The 25,086-nt window shown below is 44.1% G+C and overlaps 1 protein-coding gene across 4 annotated transcripts in view; it reads right to left on the minus strand.

The window, feature by feature from the left end:
• Window positions 1–25,086, minus strand: part of MYLK4 (myosin light chain kinase family member 4) — a 212,506-nt gene that overhangs the window by 85,194 nt on the left and 102,226 nt on the right. The window contains exon 1 of one of the 4 annotated variants that reach the window (XM_088471722.1): window positions 4,822–5,720. The exons of 2 other annotated variants lie outside the window; for them this stretch is intronic. In XM_088471722.1, the coding sequence (XP_088327848.1) occupies window positions 4,822–5,334 (513 nt within the window). In that variant the 5' untranslated portion in view covers window positions 5,335–5,720. Of the gene's footprint in view, window positions 1–4,821; window positions 5,721–25,086 lie in introns of those variants that run through there. One more of the 4 variants, XM_088471723.1, reaches the window with a different exon arrangement.

Here is a 25,086-nt window from a genome sequence, read left to right on the forward strand (position 1 = left end):
AAACTGACACAATAAAGTCAGTCCCAATGTCTTATAATTAATTTATGCCTTATATGAGCCAACCAAGCAGTATTTTAGGACACAAATGCCTGGAGGCATCTCACAAGAGCACAAGGTACGCACTGAATTGCATTAGACGGGCCATCTTGGTGATCTAGTGGAAAACCAATGCAATTTACAATTTGCATCATAAATTAAGTCCACTATGTTTCTGTTTCAATGATGCTTAGAATGCACATTAAACTGATCCGACTTTGCTATATAAACCTAAATACATTGTGGTGATATATCACCGACACCTATGTATGGTTGTCACCTAAAATCTGCTCTGGTGCCTTGGACTCTGGCTCCACATGTCACCTCCAATTTACATGTGATGCCATCGTGATTAACGTCATCATTCAGTTCGGCCACCTGTCTCTGTCATATACCTTCACTCCAAACAACCTACTCTTACTGTGATTCTGGAGCAATGCAATACAGACTCCCATCAACCTGACAGATTAAGCGTCATGGCAAAATGTACAAATTGTGATATTTTATTTTACTATGGCATGACACACAATCAAATCAGGGGAGAGAACAGTGTCTTGTAAAAGGTTCATGCCTGGAACTGAAATGCAAAATGATATGTATATTTTTTCTATTACTTATTATATTTGCAGTTTAAATATTCCACTTCATTAAGTATTAACTTGTAAAGTTACAAAACAGTGGAAGTAGTATCACATATACACAATATAAGGAATTATACTCAGCAATCGGTTAGTACTGAAAAATAAGGACATTTCCTGAGACAGATCTTCTGGGCTAGTACCTGGAAATTATGGACTGTTGGCTACTATGTACTTTTCTATTAGATGGTTCATCTGAATAAAATATATATTGGTCTGTCCAGGCTCTTTTTTTTCTCCAGTAAACACGGGTATCTTTATCACAGTTAATGGTAGCATTTTAGCACATTTGTATAATTTTTTTTAACTGCACACACATTTAACAGCATGGGCCACCAGCATTTAGGGGCCTAATGGTGCGTACACACGTAGCGATCTGTCAGCGATACGATATCGCTGGCAGATCGTTATGCACCCTCCCTGGTATGCCGGATGATCAATATCGATCATCCAGCACACCACCAATTTACCGACAAATATATAGCGACCCTCGATCATCGATCATCGATTGCGGGTCCCTATAGTAACTTGCTCGATATCGAACAAGTCGATCGCCATGCATTGCTGATGGATGATATCGCTATCATCCATACGTGGCCGCGCATCGCTGGTCGCTGGTAAGTTGGTAGGGACCTTTTAAATGAGCAATTTCAATGATAACTGTAACAATAACGATATCGATATCATTATCATTCAAATTGCTCTTTAAAATCGCTACGTGTGTACGCACCATAAAGCTGGGTACACACCTAAAGATTTTCTGTCCAACCATCCAACTAGTTGATTGGTTAGAATGAAAATCTGGTAAGGTATGGGAGTAACTGATGATCAGCAATTTGCTCCTAAATGCCAGAAAACAGATGAAAATGGTCGTCAGACAAAGGCCCTCATTCAGAGCCGTTCGCTATTTGCGGTCGTTCGTTCAAAAACAAGGGGTGGCTATTCAAATGATCCGTTCGCAAATTGCAGTCTGTTCACACCTCTAAGTCTGAACGAGCGAGCAAAACATACGCTCGTTTTTTTGTTAAAAACGCCCCCTGGCCGCTCGCACCATACGTCATGTCCGCTATTTATTAGATTAATCGAGTACATCGACCAGCGTATGAACTGCTCGCTATTCTTGTGGTTGGTGTTTGCTACCACAAATTTGCGAGCAGTTCTGGCTCTAAAATAACCCAGTGACGTGGTCAATGACGCTGTTGTATTAATTATGCACACCCATAATACGCCCGTTTTGACCTTTAAGCACGCCTGCGTTCGGATCTCCACTCCCCGTTTTCAAGCACCTTCCCCTGTTACCACCCACATACGCCTCATTCTGTCACTCAAAATAGCAGGCACTCGCTATATAGCGTACAAACGATTTTCGGCCGCACTGGCTGGTTCGCGCATGCGTACTAAAAACCGTACGCATGCGCAGATGTGCAAACATCGCTCGGAACGAGCGTACTGACGCTAACGAGCGGCTCTGAATGAGGGCCAAAGTTTGTTAAATGTTTGATCTAAATAATTTGTTAAAACAACTGTTTTTGTCCATTTTTCCGGCGTTTGGGAGCAAATTGCTGATTGTCTTTTGCTTTCATACCTAATGGTGCATACACACGGTCAGATTTTTCCTTCAGATCTGAACGATAACGATTTAAAAATCGTTCAGTCGTTCATATCTGATGGAAAATCTGACATATCTGACATGCCTGAACGATGGACGATGAACGATGCGCGTTCCCGTTTGTCAGATAACGATATCTGACATCTGATGTGTTTGCAGTCAGACTTGGACGATTCCATTCATTTTAATGCAGTCAAAAATCGTTAAATCGTTCAAATCGTTCAAAAACTTTGGTAAAATCGTTCAAATCGTTCAAATCGTTCAATCGTTCATCTGACAAATCTGACCGTGTGTATGCTCCATTACCAGATTTTTATTCCAACCAATCAACTAGTTGGATGGTTGGATAGAAAATCTTTACGTGTGTATGCAGCTATAGGTATTAAAATTATCTGGTCTAAAACACTATAATTGATAAATACCCCACTTAGTGCTCAGCTGTTTCTAAAACTGGCCACACACTAGACCAACTTACATCCAACCATCCAACTAGTTAATTGGTTGGAATGAAAATCTGGTAAGGGAGGAAAGCAAATGACAATCAGCAATTTGCTCCCAAACGCTGGAAAATGGACCAAAACTATTGTTTGAACAAATAGTTTAGATCAAACATTTAACAAACTTGTCTGAATGACCATTTTCATCTGTTTTCTTGTATTTAGGAGCAAATTGCTGATCATCAGTTACTCCCATACGTTACCAGATTTTCATTCCAACCAATCAACAAGTTGGCTGGTTGGATGTAAGTTGGTCTAGTGTGTGGCCAGCTTTACACTACAAGAAGCTTCTGAAGTTTTAGATAAAAATAAAAGTCCATGTGGCTGAACCCTAAATATCACTCTGGTGGAGAGCTGTCGCTTATTAATGCAGGTCAGCAAGTGTGTTTACACAGCCATGTGGAATCATCCCTTTATCTGACAGATGGCTGTCCTACAGAACAACATACCTTGCCTTCTTATTAAGTCAAAAAGCATTTGTTACCAAGAGATTTATATCAAATAAACTGGGAATCTGTCCCAATTTACCAGTGGGGACTGGTAAAAGAAAATAACCTCTTCAATGCAAAGTGAAGATTGTATCAAACTAAGTATTTAACCATTCTTTATCTAGAAATATTTAATTGTCCAGGTCATCAGAATAGCTATTCATTTGATAACTCATCATTGCCTGTAAGATATTCATGAGGACTACGGGCCTGATTCAACAAGGATCGCTATTCTGCTAGAACGCACGCACTGCAGTTGCTAATATCAGCGGTGAAATGCAAATGTTTGCAATTGCATTGCGATCACAGCTTACCATAAGGATGCCCATTTCCCCTTACTCACATCCGTATACTTGGGCAAAATAATGAATTAATCGGTAACATCGACTAACATCGGACCCATATGCACAGATCAGACCTCACTCAGGAATTGCTAATTTCTGCACATGCTATGAGCCCTCATGCTGCGTATGAATTGCAGTGAATGATTTATGCACAACGCCATCCCAACGAACTGGCACGTCTGCGTTCGCCCGACCACCCCCTGACACCACCCACAAACGGCACTTCTTGTCAATCACTGTGCTCGGAGTCTGCATAGCCTCTGCAAACGCATTTCCCATCGCAATTGCTAGTTCGCACATGCGCACTGCAATACGCATGTGCAATGCGATTTAATCGACCGATTGCGTGCGTCTTTGCAACTGCGATGCTTGCTGAATCAGGCCCTATGATTGTTGTCACTTACATGCTTTCAGGTCAGATACTATTGAAAAATACAGACATTTTCTATGGATGATGTAAGTGAACAGTTTTGCATGGCCGTATTTGGCCTGAGCACCTCCAGTCACACAGACTTGTGCTAATGACTTATAACTAGTACAAGATAAATAAATGTTGCTGTGTTACATTACATCATGATACAAGGCTCTGCATAAGTAACATTACATAACTAGTGCATGCCATTCCTTCAACATGCATTTGACGTGCCATAATACAATATGATAGCTGGATAGGTTACATTTAATAACTTTACATATATTTATTTATGAATACATAAAGGGTTTATTTTCCAAACAGCAATTTACAAGACTAAAAAGCATTGGATGCAACTTTGCCATATTACAACATATTCTGTAATGTAATCACATACTGTATAGCCCTGGGATACATATGTCGATTGTAATGCTGTCGACAGTCAATATACTGTATAGACAACCTTACATCAATGAGACAATGCCAACGCTGTTGTAATGTCATTCAAATGATTGTTACAGTTTCGGCATTACAATTTTAAACATGATGTTTACCGTAAGACCATTACAATGCTTGAAATAACATTACAACAGTAAACAGTACTGGCATTGTTCTGATGATATAATGCTGTCGACATATTGACTGTCAGCAGCATTATGATTGACATACTAACTACTTCCCTTTGTCAATTGTACAGTTTCAAAATTTCATCCAAGTAAGTACAGTAGGTACTCAAACTTTATCATTAAAATGTGACTGGTCTATACCTTTTGTGAATGGTAATGGAATACTCTCACCTTGTGATTTATTCTATGTAGATGTGCTTCTTTTCTCCTATTGATCCCCATACCTGTTACGCAATTTTTTCCTTTAATATTTTCTTTCCTATGATTTAGGTTCATTTGTTTATTAACCGTTGGTGACTTTGTAGGCTTTTCTTTTCGCTTAACAGCTTCGCAATATGTGGCAAACTTGATCTGTTCTATGAGAAAATGGATTACACTTTGTGTGCCTAGTAATATTTTTTCGACTCCATCCAAACGCTTTGCCTGCTCCTCTGAATATTTGTTTATTGATGAGAGATGGCTGATCATTTCCACAAAATGCCCTTTCATGTCTAAAAATATATCTTTGTCTTCAGATGTTTCCCGTGCTTTTTCGGCATTGGTGCTCTCCGTTTTTATCCTGCAAAGGTCATTTTCAATGTCCACAATATCCTGGGAGATATGTTCCAGCTTTTCAATAACATTGTTCTGTTCCACCAATATATTGTCAACTTTAAGGTTTAGAGAGTCCAGCTGTGTCTCCATGATGTTTTGTGTTCACTGGTGTCTTCGTAAATAACTGAATTTTTGATGTTTTTGGTATATTGGTGGAGCTTTGATTCTTTAAGTCTTTTGGATCATACCTTTTGGCCAGAGAGTTCACCAGTGATGACTTGGAAATCTTACTGGCTCCGCTCATTATGAATGCTTAGTCAGTGGAAATCTATATTCTGCTGAGATTACAGAAGTTGAAGCTGCAAGATGTTCTCTGCTTCCTCTGTGTAAATCACAGCTGTTTACAGACCAGTTGAAACTCCTCCATAGTTTCCTCTGATGCTGTTTTCTTATTCATTCTGGGCATGGTGAGAAATTTCCCTAAGAAAGAGAAAACTGACTTGCAACAAGTGGTCCCCTATTCACTCAGTTTAAGTTTAATCAGTGAAAGCACTGACAAATGTATGTCCTAAATGCAACGGGCTCTCTGACGTCAGATGTATAACATGGGAAGGGGTCTATTCTAACTATAATGTAATTTGACAACAAGAGGCCTGCAGGACATTTGAGAAGCTTCATTTTGTGCAGAAGCTCTGCAGCCCTGATCTTGCGTGTCAGATTTATGCTTGTCTCATGCAACTTGAGAGTAGTTCTCAAAGAATAAAGGCCTCTGAAGAGTTTCTAAAATCCATGCAGGGAAAAGTTTTATAAGAAATAAAAAACTATTTAATATATGAAATCAAGTAGCTGGGTAAATGAAATGTAGTTTAGAACATTGATTCTCCTCCTTGCACAGTATGTAACAACATGATTATCCAATTATAAAGCTTGTTCATTAAAAAATATGATGCAAAACTGTCCCATGTCAATGAAACGTACAGTTGTTTGGGTGCAATGTGAATCTGTTTCTTGTGTAAGTCGCCTCTGTCTGAGCAGTCATGTCTATTTACACAAATAGCCTTTGCCAGTATGATCTAATTACAAAGAACATAAGGCTGTAATAGCAGCAAAGTGTACTCTGAAGTTATTTCTTACACAGGGCTGTAAACCTACCCTTTATGATGCAATCATATAAATAAAGACAGAAAACAGCAAAACGATCTGTGCAAAAGTGACTAAGGTACTTTAGTTCTGTATTACTAAACGTCGGGTCAAGGTGGAACTTCATGTAAACTGAATTTTGTGGCAGGACAGACCATTAGCAGAGCTGGTAGCTCTGGCTATATAATCTTCATTTTCCACTCTTGCTTCACCACTCCACATAATGGCTATTCTGCACTGTATTTGTAAACTCTGCATTATGTATACAGAAATAGGACAACTGTGTCAGTTCATTCTACTCTGTGGTGTAGACAGAGAGCATTCTGGGCCTGATTCAGAAGTGGAAGCTATTGCAGTCGCGTCTTTAGTTTATACACAGTGCGATAACATCATTATGCAAATGCTGCAACCGATAGGTTTCCTACTGAGACAACTGAGACTTGGACACATGCACAGACCTAAAACATTAGCTGCCTGCATGCGGCATCAATACTGCTTCCATCTCTGAATCAGGCTCGCTGTGTGGAAAAGCCAAATTCTGTGAAATAAGGAAAATATCCAGCGGAACAGTTGAAAATATCTTAGTTAAAAGTCAAATTCTATTTCAAATGTAACATTTCATCAAGTGCTGTGTTGAGCATAGCAAGTTACTACTAATACCCCTTTCACACTACCATCAAGTAACCCGGGTTATTGCACATGACCCATTTACTGTGCCGTGTGAAAGGACCCAGTTGAAATATCCCGGGTCGAGTGCCCCGGCATTTCAACCTGAGTAACGAGCAGGATTGAACACGAGTTCAACCCAGCTTGTGGTGCGGTGTGAACGGTTAACCCGAGTCGAGGCGACCCGGGTCCCGTTCACTGCATAGGAAGAGCCGGGTTGGGCCGCCAGTATGAAAGGGATCTCAGGTTGGTTGGGATGGACTCATGCAAAAATCCTGGGTGCGACCCACCATTTGCAATCTGAAAGGGGTATAAATAACAAATGATTTGTTCAGCTATATTCCAAATGTTTTGTGGCCCATCCCATTTACAAGCTATTAATTAACGATAATTTATTATTTACTTAATGCAATTTAGGCTCCAGCAATAATGGTTCTATTTACCATATCAGTCCTAGCCCAATGTTTGTGAAATTAAATATTTTATTTTACTTTCTGTTATCGCAGCAACAAAACACCCCTTATTGATGCCATATACAGTGACTTGCAAAGTATTCACCCCCTTGGCTTTTTACCTTTTTTGTTACATTACAACCTGTAATTTATAATATTATTTTTAATCTGAATTTTATGTGATGGATCTGCACAAAATAGTCTAATTTTGTGAAGTGAAATGAGAAAAAAAGAATCTTTATAAATAAAATTCTGAAAATTGGCATGTATGTATGTAATCACCGCTTTTGCTATGAAGCCCCTCAAAAGTTCTGGTGCAAAGAATTACCTTGAGAAGTCACATAATTAGTGAAATGAAGTCCACCTGTGTGAAATCTAAGTGTCACATGATCTGTCAGTATAAACACACCTTTTCTGAAAGGCCCCAGAGGCTGCAACACCACTAAGCAAGAGGCATCACACCATGAAGAGCAAGGAGCTCTCCAAACAAGTCAGGGACAAAATTGTTGAGAGGTACAATTCTGGGTTGGGTTATATACAAATCTTTGATGATCCACCGGAGCACCATCAGATCCATCATCATCAAATGGAAAGAACATGGTACCACAACAAACCTGCCAAGAGAAGGCCGGCCACCAAAACTCACATACCGGGCAAGGAGGACATTAAGCAGAGAGGCAGCACAGAGACCAAAGGTAACCCTGAAGGAGCTGCAGAGTTCCACAGCAGAGACTGGTGTATCTGTGCATGTGACCACAATAAGCCGTAAACTCCATAGAGCTGGGCTTTATGGAAGAGTGGCCAGAAAAAAGCCATTACTTAGTGATAAAAATAAGAAGACACGATTTGAGTTTGCCAAAAGGCATGTGGGCGACTCCCCAAATGTATGGAGGAAGGTGCTCTGGTCAGATGAGACTAAAATTGAACTTTTTGGCCAAAAAGGAAAACGCTATGTCTGGCGCAAACCCAACATATCCCATCACCCCAAGAATACCATATTTTTCAGCAGCAGGGACTGGGAAACTGATACAATTCGAGGGAAAGATGGATGGTGCTAAATACAGGGATATTCGGGAGCAAAACCTGTTCTAGTCTGCCTGTGATTTGAGACTCGGACGGAGGTTCACCTTCCAGCAGGACAATGACCCGAAGCATACTGCTAAAGCAACACTTGAGTGGTTTAAGGAGAAACATTTAAATGTGCTGGAATGGCCTAGGCAAAGCCCAGATCTCAATCCAATTGAGAATCTGTGGTCAGACTTGAAGATTGCTGTTCACAAGCGGAAACCATCCAACATGAAGGAGCTGGGGCAGTTTTGCCTTGAGGAATGGGCAAAAATCCCAGGGGCAAGATGTGGCAAGCTCATAGAGACTTATCCAAAGCGACTTGCAGCTGTAATTGCCGCAAAAGGTGGCTCGACAAAATACTGACTTTAGGGGGGTGAATAGTTATGCACGCTGAAGTTTTCTGTTATGTTGTCCTAAATGTTGTTTTTTTCACAATATAAAAAAAACACAATTTCACAGTTGTAGGCATGTTATGTGAATGAAATGATGCACACCTTCAAACAATCCATTTTAATTCCAGGTTGTGAGGCAACAAAACATGAAAAATGCAAAGGGGGATGAATACTTTTGCAAGGCACTGTAACTACAACTACTGTGTAGGGCACAGTGAAAGTTAAATTACCACTTTGTCGGGCTAGGCTTTGAATATGTGGGTATGTGTAGTGAAACTAAAAGCCCAGATATGAGCTTTTAATTACACTAATAGGTAGAAAAAATAAAATAAATTATACTGTAAATTGATGACATTCATAAAAAAAAAGAAAAAAAAATGTTAAAACCTGTATACGATGAAAAAATACTATCCTCAAACAATAAAGTATTTTTTCAATTATTTTCATTCTGCGACGGTGATAACAGTACATGTATTGAACAGTAGGTGGCAATAGGAAAGGAAGCCAGGTCTGTTTCAGTTTTATTGATGTTTGTTAACTGGATCCTGAATAATGGTGTTGGCTGAGATCTCAAATCAATTCAATGCTATCTCAATTCAACTCAACGAATTCAATGCCGTAACGGCACATTGCCTCGCACCCCATAGAATTGTGCAGAAAAATATTTGCGGTGAGGGTCAAGGTTAGGGTGCAGGGTGGGGAGGGCTAGAGGTTAGGCTACAAGAAGGGAGGGTTAGGGGGCGAAGGGGGGAGGGTAAGTTTACATACCCAACCCCTGCCGGGATACCAACCATTGAGATGCCGCTGTCGGTATTTTGACAGGAGGCATCCTGACAGCCGGCATTACATACCGATTCCATTATATACGGCATTACGGCAAAATCACAGATTTTTGTAGTCACTTTATTGGGAGCAAACAAAAATTTGCCATATAAGTGTGATGTGGAAACACATTCTGGAATGCGAAGTAAACACATTACATTAAAAAACAGCAATATTTTCACATAAAAACAAACAATAAGTACAATGAGTACAATCACCCAAATAATTTGCTTAAATGATTTTTAAATCTCATATAAAAAGGAAAACACACATTGGGGCTATATAGAGCTTGAATGCATTTTATCCAAAACGCAGATGTGAAATAAATAAATAAATAAATAACCTATGCACATCCAGAAAGGTGAACAAACTACAAGTAATATCCAACTCAGCCCAGTAGCATATTGAACATGTTTACATCAAAAATACATCAGATAGCAAAAACCTCTGTAATGCAGTAGGTATAATTTTCCTTTTTGTGTACAAATAAAAGGCATAAACAATAAAGATAAACTATGCCCCCCAAAAATGATATAATATATACAGGAGAGAAAATCTCTATCAACTTCATAGGTGAACCTGCAATCAATAGTGGTTACTTAGTGCTAGCAATCAGCATCATAATGAAAGTGTGTTTCCTATAGTGCTTGGACACCTTCAAGTGATACAGCTACTGACAAATGAATATGGTCTCCCTGAGGATCTGCCTCAGTTTCTCAACAATGCTCTTAGTGTACTCAGGACGGGTTCAACTGCCCTTCCCTCCCCAGTCTCTCCTCTCCAGTTGCATGGGGTTGCATGATTTACATATTTAACACTATCTGGAGCACACACATGTACTTATAATCGGTGGTGGCAGTACTGGTGACACAGAGACAATAGTAGGCTCTATTATGTGATTAGACACTCAAGGAGATGCTCAGCGGCATTTCCTTGTCTCATGGAGGTCAGAGGAGGAAGACACAAGGACAAGCCACACATGCACACCAGTGCAGGGGGCCGGAGGTCACGCTGTGATGTCAGGGCGCCTCCATTGCTATGAGTCCTGTAGACCCTACAGCGGATGAGACAGTGCAGAGTGCTCTCCTCAACAATAGGGTATGCCTGATGCAACTGGCCCAATCAATTTTACATGGTGTTTGCCTGGCTTGATTTTTACATTATAAGGAAGCCTAGTAGGCACAGAAATGTCCACTGTGACTGTGACCTTCAGGGTCCATTTCTGTTCTGTAAAGACTTCTATCATGCAAAAGGCTTGAAGCATCACAGATCTGGACTTTTACAGCACCTCTCAATATGCACTTTGTAGGCCATGATTAGAAGACAACAAGTACAAATGAATAACCTACAGTACCACTGGGACTTCTCATATGCCCTTTTTGCACATCAAGTTATATCCAATGCCATTTCATTTAACGGCTATATTGTGGTTTTAGCTGTATATTCAGATTTTTTATTGGTCATTTCCTTTTGTACTACTTCAGGTAATAAGATTCCTTATAGAATTATATGATAGTAAATGACAAATGGAGTATTTTTATTTTATTATACTTTTATATGGAAAATTTTACTATCTCAGGACCCCATTTAACAAGGAAGCATAACCCATTTAGCGCTCACTAAAAGGGGTTATGTCATCTATTCTGTATTCAACAAACAGCAGTAATCTAAGACAGGGCCGGATTAAAGTCTGTGGGGGCCCCTGGGCAACAAACATGTGGGGACCCCTATTAAATGTGGACAAACTGGGGGCATGCACAATGGGGACCTTATGCAGTGCCCCCAGTAATGTCAGGGCTCACAGTAGTAGTGTCCCATATGCAGAGCCCAGAGTAGTAGTGCCCCCAGGAGTGGTGCCCCTTATGCAGTGCCTATTCAATACCCCAAATTAGTAGTACCACCTGTAGTCATGTCCCCAGTAGTTATGCCCCCTATTGTAGTGCCCCGAATAGTAATGCCCCCTTTATAAATGCCCCCAGTAGTAGACCCCAGAATAGTAATGCCCCCATTAGTAGTGCCCCCCCAGTAGTAATGCCCCCTGTGGTAGTGCCACCAATAGTAATGCCCCCTGTAGTGGTGCCCTCTGTATAAATGCCCCCAGTAGTAATGGCCCTGTATTATTGCCCCCAATAGTAATGCTCCTTCTGTAATAGTGCCCCCTGTAGTAGTGCCCCAATAGTAATGCACCGCACCAAAGTAGTAGAGCCCCCAATAATAATGCCCCCTGAGTATTTCCCCAGTAGTAATGCCCCATCCAAGTATTTCCCTAGTAGTAATGTCCCCCGAGTATTGCCCCCAGTTGTAATGCCCCCAAGCATTGCCCCCAGCAGTAATGCCCCCCAAGCATTGTCCACAGTAATAATGCCCCCCAAGTTTTGCCCCCAGTAGTAATGCCCCCCAAACATTGCCCCCAGTAGTAATGCCCCCCGAGAATTGCCCCAGTAGTAATGCACCCTGAGCATTGCCCCCAGTAGTAATGTCCCCCGAGTATTGCCCCCAGTTGTAATGCCCCCAAGCATTGCCCCCAGCAGTAATGCCCCCCAAGCATTGTCCCCAGTAATAATGCCCCCCAAGCATTGCCCCCAGTAGTAATGCCCCCCAAACATTGCCCCCAGTAGTAATACCCCCCGAGAATTGCCCCCAGTAGTAATGCACCCTGAGCATTGCCCCCAGTAGTAATGTCCCCCGAGTATTGCCCCCGGTATTAATGGCCTCCGAGTATTGCCCCCCGTAGTAATGTACCCCGAGTATTGCCCCAGATATTAATATCCCCCGAATATTGCCCCAGTAGTAATGTCCCCCGAGCATTGTCTCCAGTAATAAAGCTGCCTGCACACAAAAAAACCCAACAACTAATACTTACCTTAAACCCCGCTTCCACGTCCGCTGCTGCCGTCCGGTCCGCCCAGCTGCTCCTCTGCACTATGGGAGAGACGTTATGACGTCTCTCCCATAGTGTACACTGCGTGAGCCGGAAGTCGGAGCTCCGGCTCCAGCTGCTGCTGAGGAGAGAGAGCCGGGTGCCCGCTGGTTACCAGCGGGCGCCCGGTAAATTGACCCTCTCTGCGGCGCTGGGCTGGGGCTGGCCCGGAGGAGGTGGAACTGGTTCCGTCTCCTCCGGCGCACTTTATCCTCGATGGGTGTGGGGGCCCTTTAAGTGTAGGGGCCCAGGGATGACCGCCCCTGTCGACCCCCCATTAATCCGACCCTGATCTAAGATTACCGCTGTTTGGGCCTGATTCTGTAAGGAACTGCGTGCAGCTTTGCAATTGCAACCCTTGCAGATATGGTAATGCAGCAGGAGGCATCACCATATCTGCATTTTTTATGAAAATATCCCCGCTATGTACCAAGGGGAACTTGCAGGGACAGTAATGCGGTAACCGCTGTCACTGCAAGTTATATCCACGGTAAATTGTAGAAGTCATTCACAGAAGTCAAAGACTTCTCCAGGGGAAGCTGCCACTGCGCATGCACACAGTGTCAGCTTTCGGAGCTGGCGGGTGCCTACAGGAGAGAGATCGAAAGATCTCTCTACTGCACCTGGAACCTCCATACAGTTTGATGGTGTTAACTACCAGGGTTAAACTCCACATAAAGCTTTTTTGGGGGGGGAGTTTAGTACATAGGGGTCAGATCGTAGTCCCCATCAGTGGCGGAACCAGAGAGTGGTGGGCCCAGGTGCAAGAATATGCTTTGGGCCCCGCTATGCAGTGCTCCCAGTAGTGGTCCCACTATGCAGTGTCCCCAGTAGTGCCCCTTATACAGTGCCCCCAGAAGTGATCCCCTATGCATTGCCCCCAGTAGTAGTCTCCCCTATGCAGTGCCCCCAGTAGTAGTCCCCCTATGCAGTGCCCCCAGTAGTAGTCCCCCCTATGCAGTGCCCCAGTAGTAGTCCCCCCTATGCAGTGCCCCCAGTAGTAGAACCCCCTATGCAGTGCCCCAGTAGTAGTAGTCTCCCTATGCATTGCCCCCTGTAGTAGTCCTCCTATGCATTGCCCCAGTAGTAATCCCCACTATGCATTGACCCCAGTAGTAATCCCCCTATGCATTGCCCCCCATAGTAGCCCCCCCTATGCATTGCCCAAAGTAGTAGTCCCCCCTATACATTGCCCCCAGTAGTAGTCCCCCCTATGCAGTGCCCCAAGTAGTAGTCCCCCCTATGTATTACCCCCAGTAGTAGTCCCCCCTATACAGTGCCCCCAGTAGTGGCCCCTCCATACAGTGCCCCTAGTAGCAGCCCCCCCTATATATTGCCCCTAGTAGGAGACACCTCCCTATACAGTGCCCCTAGTAGTGCCCCATCATGCTCAAACACAACTTACCTGAATCCCCGCTCCTGCCGCGACTGCCGCTGTCTGCTCTTCCCGGCACGCTCTTTACTATGGGAGAGACTTCATGACGTCTCTCCCATCACCCGCTGTGGGGCAAGCCGGAAGGTGGAGCTCATGAGTGAGCTCCAGCCGGCTCTCTCCGTGGACGCAGCAGCCAATGAGAGTCTGTCTGACTCTCATTGGCTGCTATAACTTACACACAGCCGCTGCTGGCGGTTGTGTGTTTATTACTGTGTAGTGCGGACCACTGTCACTGCGGCCTGCACTACACTTGTGGGGCCCGGGGGACACTAGCGTCGGGTGCAGCGGTGGCTATGGGTCCCTGCACCACAGCGGGCCATGGTGCAAGGCACCGGCTGCACCAGCTGCTAGTTCCGCCACTGGTCCCCATTGATAATAATGGGGACTGTGGGCCTGATTCAGAGCCGGACGCTCTGACCAGAGCGCTCGCTCTGAATCAGGGCCCTCCTGCCTAAAAATGGAGCGGCCTCCTGGCCGCTCGCATAGCTGTGGGTGGTCACCCACAGCTTATGCGAGCGGCCAAAGAGGTGGTCGCGATGGTCAAGACCATCGCGACCATCGGGCTTGCGACTAGACCCTGCGGTAGGGTCTCGCTGCCGCAAGCCCAGGAGTGCTTTTGGCTCTATCAGAACCAAAAGCACTCCCACTGACATCACTGGTGATGTCAGTGGGGTCGGACCCAGACGGTAGGCGTTCCCATGGGAACGCCTCCGTCTGGGCAGCCACGCCCCCGGCCCGCCCACCAAAGGGGGCGTGCTGTCAGTCACCATCGACAGCACGCCCCCTTTGGTGCGAGACCTGGAGTGACGGCTTCCCCGTCGCTCCCCGGGTCTCGCGCATGTGCCGACGGAGCTCCCTCCGTTATGCGCATGCGCACTAGGGCACCATCGACCCGCTTGCGAGCGCTCAGCGCTCGCGAGCGGGTCTGAATCAGGCCCTGTGATCTGAAGTGCTAATTAGCACTCTTCCAGAGATTTCTGCATAATGTTATGTATAAAACAGCTTAATACATATGCCCCTTAGCAACAAGTGTCTCCATAGTCCTATACCAAGTATTCTAACACTATAATTCAGGAGATAGCTAAGGACCTCATTCAGAGTCGCTCGCAAAAAGCGAGCGCTCGCTCTGAATGAGGACGGCCGCTTTTCTTTTGAAAGGCGGCCTCCTGGCCGCTCACTAAGCTGTGGGTTACCACCCGCAGCTTTAGTGAGTGACTAGGTGATGGTCATGATGGTCTCGTCCACCGCAAGCCCCAGGTAGCTTCTTGCTCTATCAGAGCAGGAAGCTCTCTTCTGACATCACTGGTGATGTCAGTAGTGCGCCTACAAATGGCAGGCGTTCCTCCACCCCCCCACCCCGCCTAAAAATGGGGCGAGCTGTCGATCAACATCGACAGCCGCCCCTTTTGTAGCGAGCCCCGGAGCGAGTGCATTTGTCACTTGCTCCGGGGCTTGCGCACGTGCAGTGCGAGAGCTGTGCCCTCCCCATCAACCCGCTTGCGAGTGCATAGGGCTTGCGAGCGGGTCTGAATGAGGTCCTAAATCCCTATAGGAAGAATTGCTAATTATTTATTTATAATAGAATGTTAAGCAAACCCTATCAGGCAAATCCCCAGTCCCGATGACTATATGCTAGCTTATTATTTGCCTTCTTTTCCCAATTTCTGGCAATGAGGGACAGTCTATGCATGCACAGTGATACTAGAAGGAGGGAAAGTATTCTGCCTTGTGACCATTAAATAAGATCAAGTAAGATCAATTACTCTAACCTGGAAGCTTTCAACATAAATTGTTCTACAAATATGTTGGAGAAGCATTTTGTGCACTGCCAACAAGCTGCCTATGGAAACTACCATTGGGAGTGGTGTCGTGCGTCCAACATCGGCACTGTGCCCACCTCTGTATCAGGTCTTCTATGATCTAATGAACCAAAATGGTGTTGTATGTACTTATCAATTATTACATATAAACAGACCAGCTCTAAGATAGAGAAGAGCTGTATTTTGCAACTTCAGAGGTGATGGAGGATTTTGGCACCAGGCACAGGGAGGAAGTGGTACTTTGGGCATGACAGCGCACGCAAGCGGGTCGATGGTCGGCCAGTGCGCACGCGCAGCGTGTGCGATCCCTGGAGCGAGTGAGAACTTCGCTTGCTCCGGAGCTCGCTACAATACGGGGCGACTGTCGATGTTGATCGACAGCTCGCCCCGTTTTGTAGGCGGCGAGAGGAGGGTGGCTGGACAAACGGAGGAACGCCTGCCATTTGTGAGCGGCCATACTGACATCATTTGTGATGTCAGTAGTGAACTTCAAGCTCTATTAGAGCAGGAAGTACACTCGAGCTTGCGGGATGTGAGACCCTACCACGAGGGTCTCGTCACAAGCCCAATGGTCGCGATAATCGCGACCACCGCCAGGCCGCTCGCAAAAGCTGTGGGTGGTCATCCACAGCTATGCGAGTGGCCTGGAGGTGACATTTTTTTTTTAAATTAAATCCGCCCTGATTCAGAGCGAGCGCTCGCAAATAGAGAGCGCCTCTGAATCAGGACCTTTGTACCAGCTGTTACAGATTCTCTGAATACGTCATACGGAATTATTACCTATTCACTTTGTATAAACAAAATGTTCTGCTTTATGAATTATATCATTTTAATAAAACAAGTTGATTAAATTGTAACACCTGGTTTATTGTAATTGTGTTCCCCAAACTTTTTTGGGGGAAAATGTACATAAATGCAATGACAACTGAAACAGACATATCTTCAGCATGATTACAGTTACATCTATTAACTGGATGCTAGACCTTTGTAACAAGACAGTGTTTGGATGCTTTCCCTATTTAGCTGCCCAAACAGACACTGCTGTATGCTGTATGAGAAAGCAGTGATGTGCGGTCAGGTGAGGCAGAGCCTTTCCTGTCATACTTAGATATACTCTAAAATTTTGACTATAAATATTATAAAAAAAACGTAAAGAAAATATTATAAATATCTTCTTTGTATTATTCTAATCATTTTTATAGTCAAAACTCTGGAGTAAAAAGTGTATGGCAGGTGAGGCACTGCCTCCCCTGTCTATCTTTTACGCACATCCCTGATCAAAATTCCAGCACTATATAATGCTGCACCTTTGTATAATGCCCACAGGAACCCTCGGGTTCATACACAGTATGTAACTGTAAATCTGGCTCTTATACTAGCCAATGCCTCCTCAGCCATTTACCTCACCCCACGTCACTGTGAGACATCTGCTTCCAGCATTCTTATTAAAGGCACATCCTTGGCACTAGTCACGAGTGTAAATCTGAAGCTATTGTGTTTACATACCAAAGGCACTCAGCAGGCCATAAAAGTATTACTGCATGTCCCTTGAGATGCAATAGCTGGGTTTAAAATGTATACCATTTCAGTCACATCTGTAAAATAGAAATCACAATGTTTAAGATCTACAAAAGAGTAATTTTCATGTAAACTATCAAGATATTGTACTAAAAATGTGAAGGTTATTTCAATATACCTGGGTAAAACACCTCAAAAACATGCACTTGAAACGGTTGTTGCAATCAGAGGGCATTAAAATCAGCAATATACTGTACATAAGAGATCAGGCACCCCGGACAGAAGGTATATAGGAAGTACAGCAGTAAAGAGACTTCACAGGGCCTGATTCAGAAAAGTACGCAATGCTGATATTTGTTAAAGTTCAGCGGCTCCGGTTCTCTGAGAACCGGACCCACCCGAACTTCCAGATCCGAGGCGAGAACCGAGCTAGGCTTGGGTTTTCCCGCCTGACTCAGATCCGAAAACGAGGCAAAACGCGTCATCCTCCCGCTGTCAGTTTCTCACGGGTTTTGGATTATATAAAAGTCCACGCAATCTGCGCCATTTTCACTCCTGCTAGAGATAGAAGCTAGCAGACGTAGTCAGTCACTGTCAGTTACTCAGTGTGTGTGTCCAGTCAGGGTCTTGGCCTGAAGGCTGCTGCTGTGTTGTTCATAATGGGGCTTAGGCTGCAGTATATAAAGAGGGGCTTCTTCAGTGGGTGCTGCAGCTGCTGTGTCACTTGTCCTGTCAATCAACTGTGGCTGCTGCTGTCACAGTGTTGTTGTCCTGTCCATCAGGCTAGGGCTGCAGTCCTTAAAGGGAGCTGTGTTGTTCAGGGGGCGAGCTCTGTCAATTAGAGGTGATCTTCCCCAGTGTAAAAAAAATAAAAATACCTTTTTTTTGTGTGGGCATTAGCAACTTAGCTGCGCTATTATTGTTTGGTGACACTGCAGCTGTTTATCGTCCAAGTATTTGTGACTCTGTAGGTGGTCTGTCTGCACCTGGGTGGTGCTGTGTTGTTTATCAAGGGGCTACTGCCTCATTCAGGGTGCTCTTCCCCAGTGTCCAAAAAAATAAAAGTGTTTTTTTGTGTATGTGTGTGTGTTAGCAAATTAGCTGCGCTATCATTGTTTGGTGACACTGCCAGCCAGACCGCAGTTTATCATCCACGTATTGTGACACCATAAGTCGTAGCGCAGTGTATTATTCTTATTCTAATATTCAACTTTTCACTTCTTTCCTCAATTGTGAATAAATGATTAGTCTACATGCCGATTACCACACCAAAGTGCTAAATAACATGCGTTATATATAAAACATAATGACATCACTGTAAGTGGCAGCGCAGTGTGTTATTCTTATTCATAAATAATCTTGTGTCACTAAGTGGTAGCGCAGTGTGTTATTCTTATTCATAAATAATTAATCTTGTGACACTGTAAGTGGCAGCGCAGTGTGTTATTCTTTTCTTATTCATAAAATTTTTTGTGACACTGTAGGTCATTGATGCCACAGTGTAAAATTTAAAATTGGTACAATTTGACATGTGTGCTGTACCCCACTTCATTCATGTTTGTTGATATGAAGAACAATCAGTTGAGAATTGAGAGGAGAGCAAGAACCACATACTAGTGCTGGAGTTGCTGCCAGTGCCACCAGTCATGACGATACTAGTCCATCTACATCATCTACTAAAGCCAATGCCCAAGGGCATACAGAGCTTAAGTCAGGGCATCTAAAATCAAGCACCAATCTTATACAGTAGTAAAGAAGAAAACATCAAAGGGAAAGTTAGCTGCAGAAAGACATAAAATTGGCAATATGCCAGTTTCACCACATGAAGTGGTAAGGAAAGGCTAAGGCCTTGGTCTTTACTTATGACTGCTGGTTCTGCCTTTCTTTAAATGGTGTAAGCACAAGTCAACATGCTGACATAGAAATCGAGGATGCTTCTGTGGAAGTGCACCAGGATGAGCAGGATATTTGTGTAGCTGATGCTAATAAGGATGTATATGATGAGGATGTTGTTTGTGTAAATTAGGCACCAGTGGATGAAACAGTTTTTGCCCATGATAAGGAAAAGCCCATTGTCATGCCTGGGCACAAGACAAAAAAACTTGGTTGTGTTGACTCATCTGCATCACCAGTGGATTTTTTTGGGGGGAAAGTTTAGTTTTTTCTCTGCAGATGCACTTGCTGGAGAAACTGAAGAAACCACCACTGCATCATGTGCCACGTGAGCTTGCAATTTGCTTGCCAACAGCTCTTTGCATCTCTTCAGATCTGTGTCCATTGGGAAGAAAGACACAACGTCCCCTCTGGGATGAAAATCAACTCCCAGCAGCAGCAGGCAAAGCGCTCAAGGATTCTCAAGAAAGACACAACGTAAGATTTAAAGCTTCAATCTTAAATGTTGTGTTTGTTCTATTCGGCTTGTCTACATATCTGTGGTTAAGGGAACAGTGGGTACAATTGCATTTTGGAGGCCACTAATTAAGTTTTTTTAAATGTCCATGTAAGGGTTGGGAATTGCTTTTCTAGTGAAGTGGAATCTTTGCAAAGTATTATTTAACAGTCAATTTGTTTTTTAAAGCACTATTAGTAGTCTTCCTGGTCTCCTTCTGGGATGAAAATCCACTCCCAGCAGCAGCAGGCATAATGCTCAAGGATTCTTCTGGGGCAAGGACTGATGTGAATGAGTAAAATATTTTTTTGTGAATGTCTCCCCTTCTCCCCTCCCCTCCTCCCTCATAAATCTGCTTCAGAATCAAAAATGAAATAAAATTTACTACTAATCAAATCTTTCTTTCCCTACCTTCAACTACATACATACTCCAACTCCCTCAGGCCTCTTGAATAATAAAAAACATTTGTTTCCTGATGTGCCATGTTGGAAGTTGAACTGCCACTGCTGCTGCAATCTTTGACATGCGGTTGCTGAATGCTAAAAATGTCCAGAAATGTTTATGAGCACAGGCAGCATCTCCTGCATGCCTCTTTAACTAAAAAAAAATATTCTGAACCACCAAGTTGATTTTGTGGGCAAAACATGGGACATATTGTTCACCCATGCTCTCCCCTCCTCCCTCATAAATTTGCTTTGGAAACAAAAAATTAAATGAAATTTACTACCAATTAACTATTCCTGTCCCTACCTTCAACTACATACTTACTCCAACTCCCTCAGGCCTCTTCATTAATGAAAACATATGTTTCCTTATGTGCCATGTTGGAAGTTGAACTGTCACGTGTTTGTGCCGCCCACTGCTACCACTTAGCTTAGTCAGCCAGCTAACTTAGTGCAAATTTTGGGCATAAACCGGATGAAAACAATATTGTGAGCTGTGAGGTGGTCAAAATTTACTGGAAACAAGTGGAAATGAATTTATTGAGGTAAAAAAACTAATTATGTGATTTTATAAATTAAAAAAAAAAATACAGATCCAAAACCAAAACATGCAAGGGGTGCTTTTGGCAAAACCAAATCCAGATCCAAAACACAGAGATACAGATCCAAAATGACAACCAAAACATGGGGGTCGATGCACATCCCTAATATTTATGCACAGTGTTCTCACCAGAACATTTTTCCAGCCGGGTGACATCAAGAAGTAGCATTGTGGGGGGCCTTTGCAATAATAAAATGTTTTATACCTTGACCTTATAATTGTTTAAACTTGAAAGAACATTTTATATATTAATTCTCCTCTTCTTCTTAGAGGTCCAGTCCTCTGCAACTTTTTCATAAGCAAAGTCTGTAGGATCTGGTCCCTCTAGTGAAATCAGCATCAAGTTATTTAGTGCTGGCACCACAGAAATTATTTTTTATACAGTTCCCAGATACAGGTCCCACTTGCTGGCACTACAGAATTTAGGGCCTGATTCAGAGCCGGATGCTCTGACCAGAGCGCTCGCTCTGAATCAGGGCCCTCCTACCTGAAAATGGAGCGGCCTCTTGGACACTTGCATAGCTGTGGGTTACCACCCACAGCATATGCGAGTGTCCATGATGATGGTCGCAATGGTCAAGACCATCGCGACCATCGGGCTTTCGACGAGACCCTGCGGTAGGGTCTAGCTGCCACAAGCCCAGGAGTGATTTTGGCTCTAATAGCCCACACGCTCAGAGCCTTGTGTAACCAGATGAAGAGTACTGTATGCAAATATGATTACATTGTAAAGATTATGGTCTCAACTCTTTTCTGTAATTCCGTAAGTGCAGTCATCATGTGGAAAATAGTGGGAAAATCCCATGTTACATGAAGCTGAGATACTTCAGGCAAAACAAGCATCATGTACAGCTGTCCATAACTCTCAATGGACTCTGGGCCTGATTCAGAGACGGACACTCTGACAAGAGTGCTCGCTCTGAATCAGGGCCGTCCTACCTATTATTTGAGTGGCCTCCTGGCCACTCGCTTAGCTGTGGGTGACCACCCACAGCTAATGCGAGCGGCCAAAAAGATCGTCGCGATAACCATCGGGCTTGCGATGAGACCCTGCGGTAGGGTCTCGCTGCCGCAAGCCCAGGAGTGCTTTTGGCTCTATCAGAGCCAAAAGCACTCCCACTGACATCACTAGTGATGTCAGTGGGGCCGGACCCAGACGGTAGGCGTTCCCATGGGAATGCCTCCGTCTGGCAACCACGCCTCCAGCACGCCCACTAAAGGGGGCGTGCTGTCAGTCACCATTGACAGCACGCCCCCTTTAGTGCGAGACCCATAATGACGGGTTGGCCGTCGTTATTCGGGTCTCGCGTATGCGCACGACGGAGCTCCCTCCGTTGTGCACATGCGCATTTGGGTACCATCGACCCGCTTGCGAGCGTGTCTGAATGAGACCCTTAGTTTTATACAGCTCCACAGATATTGTCCTCACTTGCGGGCTCCCAGATACTGTATGGGAGCAAATGACAATCAGCAATTTGCTCCCAAAACACCAAAAAACACAAAAAATGTAATTCAGGCAAGTTGGTTGAATTTGTTTGATTTAAAAAATTTGTCTGAACAACAGCTTTAGTCTGTTTCTGGTGTTTGGGAGCAAATTGCTGATTGTCATTTGCTCCCGTGCATTACTGGATTTTCATTCCAACCAACCAACTAGTTGGATGGTTGGAGGAAAGTTGGTCTGGTGCATGGCCAGCTATGGGCAGCAGATCTAGAACAGAGGACCTGACTCAGTAAGGATCACAATCTCGATCGCTGCTGCGATTACACACACAGTCTGACTGTGATGATATGCTAATCCATTGCAATCGCTATGCCGTCGCAACAGGGGCGTATTTATAATGGGTTGGTGTGCAGTGCACGCGGGTCCCTGGGTCCAGGAGGGCCCACACACCGCACAACCTGCACCCAATTAAATATACTCACCTCTCCGTTGGCCTGGCGCTGACTGCCGTACTGCAGAAATCATCAGGCAAATGGGCACTGTGGCCATTTCCCCGGTGATTCACGAATGTGCAGTAGAGATGTCCCGAGAACACCATTTTCCCGGAGACCTGCGCATGCACTGCCGGAGAGGAGGGGGGCCCGATCGGAGCCTGCACACGGACCCCCTCCTCTCTTTAAGCACCTCTGCGTCATAGCACTTCATAAGGACACCCACCTTACCTTACACATCCATAATGTTTAGCAAGACTGCAAAACCATCGGTAACTTCAAGTACAATCGGAGGTCATTGGTACATCCTCATCTCGAATACTGTGTTCAGTTCTGGAGGCCATATCTCCAGAAGGATATTAATACATTGGAGACTGTACAAAAAAGGACAACTAAACTGGTGCAAGGTCTACACCACAGAACTTACCAGGAAAGACTAAAAGATCTTAATATGTATAGTTTGGAGCAGAGAAGGGAAAGGGGGAACATGATAGAAACGTTCAAATATATAAAGGGTTTTAACAAGGTAAAGGAAGGAGACATTCTTCAAAGAAAGAGAAGTATTAGAACAAGAGGACATGTTCTGAAACTGGAGAGGGGTAGGTTCAGGGGAAATTTGAGGAAAAATTACTTCAAAGAAAGGGTAGTGGACAAGTGGAATAGCCTCCCATAAGAGGTGGTAGAGCAATTTAAACATGCGTGGGATAGACATAAGGATATCCTTCAGAAGAAGTAAGGATCAATAAGGGTTGAGGTAACAATATGTTTAAAAATGGGGCAGACTAGATAGGCCAAGTGGTTCTTATCTGCCGTCAAATTCTGTTTCTATGTTTCAAATTCTATGTTTCTATGAGCCTCACGCACACTTGCACAAGGGCAGAACTTACTCAGAAATTGCTAACCTCATCGCACGCAGTGAAAGGCCAAGCTGCATATGGCATGTGGCTAATCTATGCATGGCCCTGCAACGGCGTTCAAAAACACTGGCACGTTTGCGCTTCGCCGACCACCCGCCATCACCTCCCACAAATGGCTATTCCTGTCAATCACTCTATGATGGGTCTGCGTAGTCACTGCGATCGCAGTCCCGATTGCAGTGGCCGGTTCGCGCACACGCAGAATGCAACAATCGGCCGATTGCATGCGTAATCGCAGTTGCAATCCTTACTGATCAGGGCCCAGGGTCGATGGTGCCCAAGTGCGCATGCGCATGACGGAGGCGCCTCGTTATGGGTCTCGCACCAGAGGGGGCGTGCTGTCAATATTGATTGACAGCACGCCCCCTTTGGTGGGCGTGTTGGGGGCGTGGCTGCCCAGACGGAGGCGTTCCCATGGGAACACCTACCATCTGGGTCCGGCCCCACTGACATCACTAGTGATGTCAGTGGGAGTGCTTTTGGCTCTGATAGAGCCAAAAGCACTCCTGGGCTTGCGGCAGCGAGACCCTACCGCAGGGTCTCGTCGCAAGCCCGATGGTCGCGATGGTCTTGACCATCGTGACCACCTTTTTGGCCGCTCGCATAAGCTGTGGGTGGTCAAATAATAGGTAGGACGGCCCTTATTCAGAGCGAGCTCTTGTCAGAGTCCATTGAGAGTTATGGACAGCTGTACATGATGCTTGTTTGCCTGAAGTATCTCAGCTTCATGTAACATGGGATTTTCCCACTATTTGCCACATGATGACTGCACTTACGGAATTACAGAAAAGAGTTGAGAGCATAATCTTTACAATGTAATCATATTTGCATACAGTACTCTTCATCTGGTTACACAAGGCTCTGAGTGTGTGGGGTATTAGAATCCTGTCTATGCCAGCAGGTACTTTAGGGAAAGAGCACAGGTCAAAAACATAAGGCACATTTTTACTTCTTCATTTACTTGACAGGTACTTCAGCAAGTGGGCACCCGCTGCCTCACTGACAATCTGACTATATTTTCCATGATGCACAGATCATGTCAGCAAATTTTTCAAGCTCTATTTTGTCTTTACATAGTCTTGACACTGGTGACGTCGGTTCACATGCTTGGAATGCTTTACACTACATAATGTTATTACCAGATAAGTTTCTAGTTATAGCTTTTTCTTTCTTTCTTTCTTTCTTTCTTTCTTTCTTTCTTTCTTTCTTTCTTTCTTTCTTTCTTTCTTTCTTTCTTTCTTATTAGAGATTACATTATTATTATTTTAATTTTATTCAGTCCACATAACAACAAAACAGTTGTGCTGTATTTCTATAATTAAGACAGTGAAACAATAAACAACTGACTGCATAATATACAGAAGAGCATAGTGACAAACACCACAA

Source organism: Taudactylus pleione, unplaced genomic scaffold, assembly GCF_031769625.1.
Source record: "Taudactylus pleione unplaced genomic scaffold, aTauple2 ptg000116l, whole genome shotgun sequence".
Taxonomy (NCBI): domain Eukaryota; kingdom Metazoa; phylum Chordata; class Amphibia; order Anura; family Myobatrachidae; genus Taudactylus; species Taudactylus pleione.